Below are 12,694 nucleotides of genomic sequence, written 5' to 3'. Positions count from 1 at the left end.
TCTTTATGAAGCCAATTATTTTATCCACTGGCTATCAGCTTTACAATTGAGAACTAAATTGCAATGGCTGTGGCATCTTTTCAAACCTCTGTGAAGCTCAGAGAATCTGCTAAATAAAATTGTTGATGGCAACTTGATACAACCACCCAGTTCTGTTTCCCTCGCTTTCTTACCATGTGTGTAAGTATGGAAAGAAGCCACAGTAAAGGCCCTTGACCAGCAGAATCTTGACATGGTGGAACAAAAAGACAGGGAGCTCTTCCCCTCTTTGTCACTGATTAATATCGGCTCACTTTAAGGGATAAATGCAAGTGGATACTCAAACTATCCATGCTTTGTAAACCTTGTTTTAAGAATGAGTCGGGTTCCTGAAGAAAATGACGTATTTGCACAGTGTTATCAGTAATTGGCTTAGATTAGACATGGGATTCATACCTTGCTATTTTTGGATGCTTTGAAACTTTTTCCACACTGTTGAGCCAATGAAGATGCACTGCTTAGACTTTTTAAGGCCAATGACATCTTCTGAATTGTAATGGTGGAACATCACAAACTCTATAAATTAACATGTTATTGTAAATGGCCTGTACTTGTACATTGAAGCTACAGCTGCCCTGGGTCAATATTTCTACTACAAAAAATAAATAAATAAAGCTAATAAGTAATAAGAAACTACATATCAAGTATTTTGAACATTTCCTGATAGCTTAGTCTGCTTTTTAGGATTGCTTACCCACTTCGATGGAGACAGACTGAAGTGACGGACATTTATTCCCACAATTTAAATCAATTCAATCTGTTATTGCATATAATGCTGCCAAAAAACTAACAGAAATTATGTCATATCTTTGTGTAAACTTAGGGTGCTAATAAAACAAGTAAACTTAGCAAATATTGACTTTGTCAGGATGAAATGTGCAGGTTCTTTAAAACAGGTAGTTCCAAATTCAACATAGATTATCCCCATTTATTATTACCGCCTCTAATAACATGTTTGTTTTGATGAGTTGGATTATTTGCTGATTTGTTGATGAATGGAAATTTTAGACTTCATGTCCAAGTTGTACATCATGAGAAAATAATTAATTTTGTTTAGTTAGCAGAAAATTACTAATCGTGCTGTGCATGGTTTGACGATGCCATCACACTGAAAGAGATAGTCTCAGAAGTAATGAAAGACCACAGAGGTCCTGGGATCAATCTTCATTAGCATAGCCATAATCACTCGGATTGATTCTCCAGCAAAAACAATTATCATACCTGAAGAATGAGTCGATTTGTCCAGTACAAACTGAAGACTCAAGTGCCCAGAGGGGAGAGCGTGGACCTTCAGAGGTGGATCATGGTCCGTAAGATGTCTGACAATGGGTATAGCATCTATAGGGGCTCTTTGCTCAGCTTCCAGAATTTGATGAGTACACAATCGATTACATTCCCAGAGGTGGCAGATGGACCATCGGTGTGATGCAGTTTATTTTTTGTCTCACGACTTTTCCCTCATCCTGGCAGGGAAGACAATACGAGAAGTGAATTGTAAAGGCGACCACTGCGCTGCCACTAATGACAGGACGCTTATAGAGGAATTAGTGCTGCTGTCAACCTCGTCTTTGAAGAGGAAGGAGAGGAATGACACTTGCCATTTGAAGATTCGTGGCTAGAGATGACAGGTGGTTGAAAAGGTTGTGAAGAGACTCTCCAGAGGGCTCTTAACACAGCGACTCTTGCGTGTTTTCCCTTCCAGATCACTACACTTCCTCTTAACACTTTGTAAGAAGCTGAGGGATAGTAGTACTAACAGCATCATGAAGACGGCGTATGGTGATGGTGGCTAAATCAGATCTACTCCTTATCCAGTACATGTGGAAATGTTTCATTCTTATATTATTCTTAATTATTTAATTCTGATACTCTGAAATGAAAGTGGAAGGAATTTTAGGGTGTGAATAAACAGTTTTGTGCTTTTCTTTTGCAAGGACAGTCCTGGCGTTCTCTTTAGCTGTTCTAATCTAAACTACAGAGCTTACATCAGAGGATATTTACGGTATTTGGTAGAATTTTGTAGTCACAGTACAGATGCAAACAATGTTTTTTAGGTTTTGCTTTAAAAATTATTTTGGAAAGGTTTTTCCTGCCATGTCACACTTGTCTCCTAATTTGATTACATTACATTTGTGGTTGCAACATGACAAAATTCACAATTTTGCAAGGGACTTTTTCAAACAGAAGATCTGAGCCGCCTCTCCACTGTTTGAGATATATGTCTTTTACAAAACGCTCAAGAGTAAAAGAGTAAAGTATTAAGGGAAGTCATCAGATTGTTGCGTAAAACTAAGCCACGTGACTTAAAAAAAATAAAAAATCTCCCTCTCTGTGCCCATCTGTCTTCTGCCTCATATTTTAAATCTCAACGTAACCCAGCTCTCCGTGCAAAGCAGTCTGTGCTGCGGTGCAGTAGGTGGAGAGGAAGTGCAGCGGCTAAAGTGGTCATGGACAATTAAGGCACGGCGCACACAACCTAATCATCTGAGAACATTTCCATTCCGCCTAAGCCAATCAGGTCTCATGACCAGCCTGTCCCCGACCTGACTGTGACTTTTCCCTCTCACCGTGAGAGGAACATTTCAGAGACGGAGTGGGAAAGAGACTTTAATCTGAGTTACGTCTTTATTAGAGAAAAGTAAGCATGAAGAATTAATTTAGGGTGATCCCTTGGTTCTAGATTAAGCAGTTAGTGGAAAACACAACAGAGCTGCATAGAGATCAAAAAGTTGTTTTACACTTTGAACTCCTGGCAAGAGAATAACGCCACAGATTATGAAGTTCAATCAAATATCTAATATCTTCCTCCGTCTCCTCTCTAGTTCACCTCTCATCCTGCAGGTCACCCTCAGGCCAAGTGACTTTGCTGGTCTCGTTTTTTTTTTTTAATCCACCACGCACGCCATTTGATGCTATTCTTAACGCTGCAGCACATGCAAATCAAGGGGTGGAGGGGTGGGAAGGAGACTGAGTAATTGATCCTCTTAACTACTCCCACTCAGTTACAGCACAGGTTAATGCAAGTCACCTCAGGACTGTTCATCCCCACGCTCCAGCGGCAATTGGCATATCGGTGAGGAAAAGGGGTGCATGTCTGTGACAGATGAGTCCCTATAGGCGGCCCACACCTGGTCATACTGCGCTTTTAAGTGTCCCCTGTGAAGCTTTTATTAGTAGAGATCATAAAGGCAAGCTGGTCTCTCTGAAATGAGAGTGCTTTAATATACTGCAAAGCCTGTCATACATTATGTGAAAAAATCTGCATTGTGAGCATGTATGATTTTACCCAGAATGTTTCCTGCTTGTGTTTTTTTTCCTTCTTCTCCGTATTTAGAAACACCCATGAAGGCCATCTGAGTAACTTGGCAACCAGGCATGAGCACATAACGAGCTTGCCAAAAAGTTTCAGGGGGATGTGGACGTGATCCGTGTCCTTACCATGACTCCACTTTTTTTTTTTTCTTCAGCTCTGTGCCAGCACTGCCTGGTTTGTCTCTCTTAGCTGCTAATTGGTTTAACCTAATCAGGACCAGCGTTTAGTGATAACACTTCCTCTGCTGAGCCATCATGCTGGCTTTTCTACACAGTGCCTTGCGAAAGCTATTCGTACACCTGAACTTAATGCAGCCAGAAATCTTGTGATGTTTTCTGACTCTGCAAAAAGGGACAGAACATTTCTCTCAAAATCCTGGCAACTATCTATGCAAAATAATAGAGATAAGCACTTAATATTTAGACAGATTTATTTGGCCGTGGAATGCTTTTACATTTCTATTATTGCTAAATAATATTTAGTGGCACCCAAATAAAGATGGTTGAATATACATATTCAAGTTAATTTATGGTTTTTAAATGTCATAAATCTGTATGCCATTTTTTTATATAATTTTCACACTTAGGGGGCTTCTATGGTTTTGATCTATCACATAAATTTTCCAGTGAAATAAAGCTGATGACTGCGGTTGTCATGCAGTAACATGTCTAAAAAGATTAAGGTGTATGAGTACTTTTTTAAGTAATTGAATTTTTTATTCTTTACTTCATTGGAGAGAAGGAATTTACCATTCTTGGTTCATTTCACTGGATAATTGATATGTCTTAGAAATGTCTGTTTCTGAAACATCCTAAAATCCTTAAGCTTCCACTTATATTAGAATTTCATAGTAGCTAATTTAATGAATTCTCAAAGGAGATTATATAATTGTCTCAAGAGTTCTGAGCATAAATGTATGTAGGATCATCTGTGTGGTCTCCAGCTAAATGTGGTTTGTGATTTGTATTCAGGGTGACATGACTGAGGCTCTTCAATCTCTCTCCATTAGACTTTAATAGGTTTTATATTGCACAGGTCACAGAGGACTTTGCACAAAAGCATGCAAATTTTTCCATGTGGTGGATTTTAGTAGAAGTTATACTGCAGCGCTTCCCTTACTGTCGGATGGAAACTATTCACCTTTGGGGGTCGGGACGGAGAGACTGGCAGAGATGAGTTAAGAGAAAAACGGACATCAACTAATCCCTGTGGCTTGGCAAGTAGTCGGGTATAAAGCAGAGCTCTGGATGAAAAATTCAGCTCTTCTCATATGATGTGACATTCAAAAGCAATCCTCCTCCCATCGCTTGATTGCTCATTTTATATATCTCAAACACTAGACAAGACATCTGAGGCCAGCTTTAATCAATCGCTGTCAATAAATCCCGGTATAGATAAGTGCTGCCACTTAATCTCGCCCCATGCCGACCTCTAGGCCTGATATTCTTAGCTCTTACAACTGAGGCCACAATGACAAATGGTTGTCTGATAAGTGATCTCAGATGTGAAGTGTGCAATTTCTTTTTTAAAATTGAAACAAGAAACATTACTGTGACCAGCAGGAGTTTAAAAGATTATTGTGGGTTTATTCTACCGTCTCAAACAAAATTTCTTTGGATAGACGTAGAAATGATAATATTGCCCACTGTCAAAGTAGGGTGACTACAAAGATGCATTAGTGGATATGAACTTGTACTGTCTATTTCTTGGCCATGTACTGACTATGCAGCAGTTTGCATTGAACAGGATGACATCTTATTCGTTATTTGACAATTTCAAAGTGTCTTTTAATATTTATCTTACAGTCTTCTCTAAGGAATTGTGCTTATGTGCATTAAGGCATTTTCATTTAATCATGAGTCATAATTTGTCATATTTTATAATCAGCAGTGGGAACGCAGGTGGATCAGAACCAAAATAAATAAATCAAAATAGACTAACAGAGTTATCAGATACAATTAAAGCTTTTAGGGCGATAGGTTGAGATTTTTGTATGTATAATGGGTTTTTCATCTGTATTCAGGAACTCCTCCAAGGTGTCTTTCAAGCAAAGACACACTCCATTACATTCAAATCATTCACTCTTAAGACATTCAAGCTTTCTTTATGCAGCTCCCCCCACCCCCCTGTCTATTAATGCAAAGCAGATTCCTCTGATTATGAATGCTATTGTGATCTGCCAACTGAGTCATAAAGTGTTGACTGTGAGAAATAAAGTCAAACACTGCAGAGCTATTTTGACTGATTAACAGATTAACCGAGTTTGATGTGTTTATTGCTTTAATCTTCTTTAATGTATCCTCTTTTTGTAAGAATTTGGCAATTGGACTTATTTACATTTCGTCTTGTTTTCCTCTCTCATTTCAGATTCTCGCCATAATATCAATCCTCTTTATCGTCCTGTCCACCATCGCCTTGTCTCTCAACACCTTACCAGAGCTCCAGGTCACGGACGAGTTTGGTCAAGCCAATGATAACCCTCAGCTGGCCCATGTGGAGGCTGTTTGCATCGCGTGGTTCACCATGGAGTACCTCCTACGCTTCCTGTCCTCTCCGAACAAGTGGAAGTTCTTTAAAGGCCCACTGAATGTCATTGATCTGCTGGCCATCCTGCCCTACTATGTCACCATCTTCCTAACAGAATCCAACAAGAGTGTGCTACAGTTCCAAAATGTGCGCCGTGTAGTACAAATATTCAGAATCATGAGAATATTGAGAATCTTGAAGTTGGCCAGACACTCTACAGGGCTCCAGTCTCTAGGGTTCACTTTGAGAAGGAGCTACAATGAACTTGGCTTGCTCATATTATTTCTTGCTATGGGCATCATGATATTTTCCAGTTTGGTGTTCTTTGCTGAGAAAGATGAAGATGCCACCAAATTCACAAGTATTCCTGCCTCGTTCTGGTGGGCCACCATTACAATGACTACTGTGGGCTACGGGGATATTTACCCACAGACTTTACTTGGAAAGATCGTTGGAGGACTCTGCTGTATTGCAGGGGTGCTAGTCATTGCCCTACCAATCCCTATCATTGTCAACAACTTCTCAGAATTTTATAAGGAGCAGAAGAGGCAAGAGAAAGCCATCAAGAGGAGGGAGGCATTGGAGAGAGCTAAGAGGAACGGCAGCATCGTATCAATGAACCTTAAAGATGCCTTTGCTCGTAGTATGGAAATATTGGATGTGGTGGTAGAGAAAGGTGATGACAAAACTTCCCTGGACAATCACCTTACACCAAACCGTTTGGGTAGCTCCACCAGGCACGCCACTTCCGAGAGCAGTCTCCGATCTCCAGACAAACGAAACCCAGAGTTAGGACCTCAAAGCTCACCCCATGGTATAACCATCACCACCACTGGAAGTCAGCATCGGATAAGTAGGACCCCACAGCACCTTAGCGTTCAGAAACTGGAGGAAATGTACAACCAGATGACCAAGTCTCAATCCTTCACAAATCTGAACACCACAAGTTCCATGAGCACTCTGAGCACAACTATGACTGTCCCTGGATCTCCAAAGAAATCTCTCAGCCCTGACTCTACGTTAAAGGAAGAGGTGCTACTTGAAATGAGGGAAGTCAGGGATTCTTTGAAAGACAATGTAGCCAGCTGTCCAGCAGAGTGCATAAACCAGGGTTTCAACCAGGCTGGTGATGATGATGGGTTATATGAGATCAGACAACCCACAATTCCACCGTTTTTGAATTTTAGCCACTTGAGGTGTACTGGTAATGACTTCTATGAGTCTCACAACCCATGCGACGGATCAGATTTACATACAGAGGAAGGCAAACGCTTCAACAGTGCTGTGGAGATAACCCAAAGCTCTCCATCTGAAAATAATCCTCCAAAAATAACAGGGTTGAAGAGTAACTTCAACAAATCCTCCAATGACGGTCCTATTACTCCGCCTAGCACCACCTCTCCTGGGGACATTAGCTCAAGTGTCCTGGGAGACGAGTCCCCAACGGGAGAGACGTCACCACTTATTCCCAGTTCAGAAGAGCTTATCCCAGTCACAACAGAGGGCCCCTGCAGCTTCTCCCCTAAGAAACTATTGGTAGACACCCCACCTGGTGATGAAGATCAATCCACAGACAACCATGAGGAGAAGCAACTCATGGAGGAGGCTGGCGCTGCAGTTGCACCCTTGTCACCTAAAACAGCAGCACAAAATTGCTCCCAAGGCAACAATCCAGGTGGACACAAAGTAGAAAATCACATATTTACATCATCTGACATTCACCTGATACCTGGAGATGGCAGCCTCTCTCCAACCTGTGAAACAAGCATGTGAGCAGCAGGGAAAGCTAGACCTAAAACAACCTCAGCCCTGGCATGTGGGAGAGCAGCAGAAAAAGGCTTGGTGCAGTCTGACAGAAAGATACTTTTGCATGGCATGACAAGTTCTCTTTTACTTGTGTTGTTGTGTATTGCTGAATCAGAAACTGCGGTTCTTTGTGCAGTTTTGAGAGTGACGCTGGAATAAACAGTGAGCTCAAAGAGACAAAAAAGAGGCTCTGGAGGTACCGGGAATTTGTCATCTAATGCAGACACAAGTTCTCCCAACGTAAAAAAAAAAAAAAAAAATCCTCTTTTTTTCTTGCAAGGGAATTGCACAGACTTATCTGTACAAAGCATGCATTTAAACAAAGACGGATATTTTATGGTGCTTAGTTTGCTGAAAGCACTCCACTGTAAATACAACAACATTCAAGGCAATGACAATGCACAGGACAGCAAAGGACAGAAGGTACAAACAATTTGTAATGTGAAAAAGGATGGGGTGAATTGAATCAACAGCCATGAGAGTGGGTGTTGGCATCGTAGCGATCTATATTAAAAAAAACAAAAACATATCATTACCTGATGTGGAAATGCAAAGTGTTCCCATGATGAACCCTGTAATGTTTTTCTTTTTTCTTTTCTCTTAGTGCAATTGATGTTTCAACCTGTAATACTGACATTATTGCTTTGGGTTTTTATAGCACCTTTTCAACTTTTAGTTTTGTAATCATCCAGATATCCAGTCTCTACATTCAAAACACCTCTATTCACTTAAAGCACATAACACCTATACTGCAGATGCCAAATAATGTATATAACCAGTAAAACTGGAAACACAGAAAATATTTTTAATGCAGGATCATCAGTAGGGGACCAGTTTTAGATTCTGTCCTAATCACTTCTAAGAATTTTATTCACTCTCTGACAACAGATTATACACATCTTTAAGTAGACTTAAGAAACAATAGAATGTAAATTTTGTAGGATTAGACGTCACAAAATAAAAGAGTTCATATGAGAATATTTCAGAAGAAATGTCAATAATACAGATAAATGCTTAAATATTAATAGAGATGCATTAGAAAATTGGCTGTTGACTGAAACCCCATTATTTTTAACTTTTAAATCTCTTTTGAGTAGTGAATACCTCATACCAAGTGCTACTGGGATCAAGGAAAAGAGCACTATTTGGTGTTAAAGCTGTAATTGGAAAATAAGTCAAAGAAAGCAAATAGATAAAGGAAGCTCTTTAAAAAAAACAACTGTATTCTCTGTGATTTGTCCAGAGATGGCGACGATTCATTTAGGTTGCTGCAAGGGAGCGAGAGAGAGTTAAACTTCAGCAGATAACAGAAAGATTGAACAGAGTACCTAGGGGTGCTCTGTTTTATTGTTTGAACTTTCAGCCTGTCTGTCATGGAACAATTGATTTAGAAAAGTTGGCAGTTTTTCAAAACTAAAAATGTTCATTACCCAGGGAATACGCACAGAATATGGTTGTTTTATAAATGCTAACTGCACTAGTCACTAATCTAAAGACAACTTAAAATGTCATTTCCACAATCCTTTTGGCTTTGCTTTAAAATAATTGTAAAACCCTGCTTTGTTGTGACTGCTCTCTCACATAGCAGTGGGCCGTTGCCTCTGCTTCAAAAATAAAATTAAAATTAAAAAAACAATGACTGACAGTAGGAAAGCTAGAAAAGTATATTTTGACTGCTCTTCTTATATCATCTTGTAATATAGTTCTTATATAGAGAAATCAGAATCAGCTAAAATTGGTGTATGGGCAGGTCAAAAACCAGAGTTTGGAAGTTGACAACATATTTCCGAGGATTGCATCACTAAATATTAGCATTTATGCCAATTTTGTTGGATATTGACTATAACATAAAGCAACAGTATTCTTCCTAATACCAATGGACCAAATTAAGCACACTTACATGCTTTTATCTATCTCAGCTGCATCATATCATCTATTAAAAACATCTTGTATAACTAGAGTTGTATTTGTTGCTTATGGTTCGTTTATCTCCATTGAGTACATTGTCTTACCTCCCCTGCATCCTAATGTCTCCTGCAACTTTACCTGATCCAGCTGATGGGTTTATGCCATTTTTTTCCCCTCATTATTTATTTGTGGTGTTTTAGACTGTAATTTATTATGTTTTTCAGTCAAACTTAAACCCAACGGAGTTCTCTATTCTCTCTTTTTGTCTCTTGTCTTCTCACGATTGTTTTACACTGACTGAAAATATCTGTTGATGTTGCCTTTGATTGCTTTTTTTTTTTTTTTTTGCTTTTTGCTAGAAACGTATACATTGTCTCAATGTGTCTGCATGAGTGAGTTTGAGCCGCACAAAGCTGAATTGCAGTGAGAGGAAGGACATGGGTGAGTTGTTAGTTTTATTTTTGATTTCCTATTTATGATCACCATGTCTTTGTTTTTTGGTTGGGTTTTTTTTCACAGAAAGTTGTGGAATGTGCAATACCGCATACTGCAATCTATGCAGGCCAAGAATTGTGGCACTTTATTTTCTGTCAATGGGAATTTGTATGTGTACAGGCAGAAATGACCTGTGTTTTTCAAATGTTTTATCTTTAATACGGTGGTGAAACACTGCTGCAGCTACCAGAATCTATCAAAACAATGCAAATGGGAATTAAAGTTTTGATTTTATATTATACACATAAATTGCTGTCACATGCACCTTAATGCCAGGTATCAACGCACCTCAAATTTGAATATTTGTGGGTAGATGGATCCAAATTGACCACCAGGGCCTTTTCTATAGCTGTTCAAATAATAATAACCTGATCTAATTTTAGTCGCCACAAGCAGTATTTTGTGTTTTTTGTGAATTAAGAATGATTCTATTTTTTCTAAACCAAAAAACAACAGAGCATGACCACAATTTCCTGCCATATGGTGGTTGAAATGATGCCCACCTTTTCATAAGACCTCTGTTTATGAGAAGGCAGCAAGTCATTTGCTTTGTTCATATAGCACTGTACAGAAAATTCTAATTTTATAGGAGAAATCAGGTCTTTATGTAACAGATACAAGTAATGTTATTGAGTTCTCAGGTTTTCTATAAATCTCTGATGTTCTCATTGGATAAATGATTTGTTGTTTGTGTTGTTTTCTTTTTCTTTTTAACAACTAGTGTCAAACTCTCTATTTCTGTACTTTTTCAAAGCCGTTGTTAAATTAATGTCAATGTCCTGGCTGCTATATAACGGAGCCACAATATGTATCCCTCGCCATGGATAATTCTGTGCAGCACATTCAATATTCATCTCCATTAGCCTTCGGTGATGAGCAAAGGAGTGACAATGAGGGTCTATAGCCATCCATCTGATTGCAGTGCCTTGCAAAAGTGCATATATCTTTTGAATTTTTTTCAAAATGTTTTTAAGATTACAGCCACAAACCTCAATATATTTATCTATAAAATCCAATGATTAAATGCTGTCCACCTGTGTGTGATTCAGTCTTGGTATAAGTCCAACAATTCTATAAAGACCTCAAAGGTTTATTAAGATAACACTAGCAAACAAACTGCCTCATGAAGACCAAGGAACAAAGCATATAGGTCAGGGTGAGAAGCTTAAAGCAAACTTGGTTTCATAAAAGCAATATTCCAAAGCTTTGCGAGCTTAGAAATGTTCATGGCGCACTATTCAACCCATTATCATAAAACAGAAAGAGCAAGACACAGTTAGGCAAAGAGACCATTAATCAGAGAAGGATCCGAGGGTCCCATGGTAAATCTGGAGGAACCGCAGAGATCCATTTTTATCACTTTTGTGAACTGTAAGTCACTCTCCTTCCGCTTTACCTTCATGCAACACTTTGTGTTGCTACATAAAATTCACCTAAAACATATTGCAGTTTGTGGTTGTAATGTGCTTCAATGTGAAAAGATTCAAGGAGTGTGAGTACTTTTGCAGTGCACTGTAGGTTGTCTACTGCTCCATTCTCTACAGCTTTACAGACTTTGGCCACCTGGTGTGACTCGGCAAAGGCAATCATCGGGTTAAAGAAAAGCCTTGTAGAGGAAGCAAAAGTGTCGAGTTAAATGTTTTTGAAAACCGTTTTTTTTTTTTTTTTTTTTTTTTTTTTTTGCATTTGCTTTTTTTTTTTTTTTTACCTGTATGCCCAACGTAGCATAATTTGACTCAGTATTCAGAGATTTGCAACACCTCATGGAGTCATCTTTGTGAAATGAATGATGCATCATTGGAGACTTGGATGTTTCTGGTTCCCTCCGATGTCAAATCCAGGGTGAGTGTTGGTTGTTTTTGTTGTTTTCTTTTATGAATGAAGGTCTGATGAAAACCCTCATGTTGAAGCTCCTTAATTCTGTACCTATGCTTTTTTTTCCCCCCTTTCATCTCTTGTTCGTGGTAATCATGTGTCTGTGTTAGCCCTGAATAATCCTTCATTATAACAGAGTAGAGAAACAAAGGGAGTTGGATTGATCGGTTATAGTGGAATAAAATTTCTGTGGAAAGGAATTCTGCAGGCTGACAGCGAAAAGACCATGCTCTGTCTTAGTGTCTCATAACAGCACATTGATTAGTGATGCTGTACAGAGTGGAAATGATGTCTTTATTTTCTCTGAGAGAATGTTTATTGTCTGTGTCGATCACTTGTGCTTACCAAGCCGTTCTCCCCAAAAATGCATAAAGCAACATTGTTTTGTTCTTATGTATGTGTATATTATGCCTCTTACATTATAATTTTTTTTATTTGTTTTTCTCCGTTCAGCTTTGAGATGACATTATCATTAGACATATTCTGAGCTACAGACTGTTTCTGTACAAAGTGACATCTTTGTATGCATGTTGTAGTCCAAGCAATTATGTGACCATAGAACAGTTTGTTATGGGACATGTTTGTCAACATTTCTGTAGAGCATTGTTCCCCATTACATCTACTAGCATTATGCAGAATAACAAATAAATGTGTATATATCTTATGTGTTTCGTGTCTGCTTTTCTGCATCTAAGCAGATGTTTGTGCACTGTATCTGCATATTAGGGATTG

At 38.8% G+C, this 12,694-nt stretch overlaps 1 protein-coding gene across 1 annotated transcript in view; it reads left to right on the top strand.

Annotated features, from left to right (window-relative positions):
• Positions 1–12,626, top strand: part of kcnb2b (potassium voltage-gated channel subfamily B member 2b) — a 101,001-nt gene extending 88,375 nt beyond the window's left edge. Inside the window, exon 3 of the mRNA XM_008396375.3 lies at positions 5,720–12,626. Within this exon, the coding sequence (XP_008394597.1) occupies positions 5,720–7,651 (1,932 nt within the window). The 3' untranslated portion in view covers positions 7,652–12,626. The remainder of the gene's footprint in view (positions 1–5,719) is intronic.
• Positions 12,627–12,694: the final 68 nt, after the last annotated feature.

This window comes from Poecilia reticulata, chromosome 20 (assembly GCF_904066995.2).
Source record: "Poecilia reticulata chromosome 20, P_reticulata-male-v2, whole genome shotgun sequence".
Taxonomy (NCBI): Eukaryota; Metazoa; Chordata; class Actinopteri; order Cyprinodontiformes; family Poeciliidae; genus Poecilia; species Poecilia reticulata.
The sequence above is the reverse complement of the archived record's forward strand: the minus strand, read 5'-3'. Positions and strand labels throughout refer to the sequence as shown.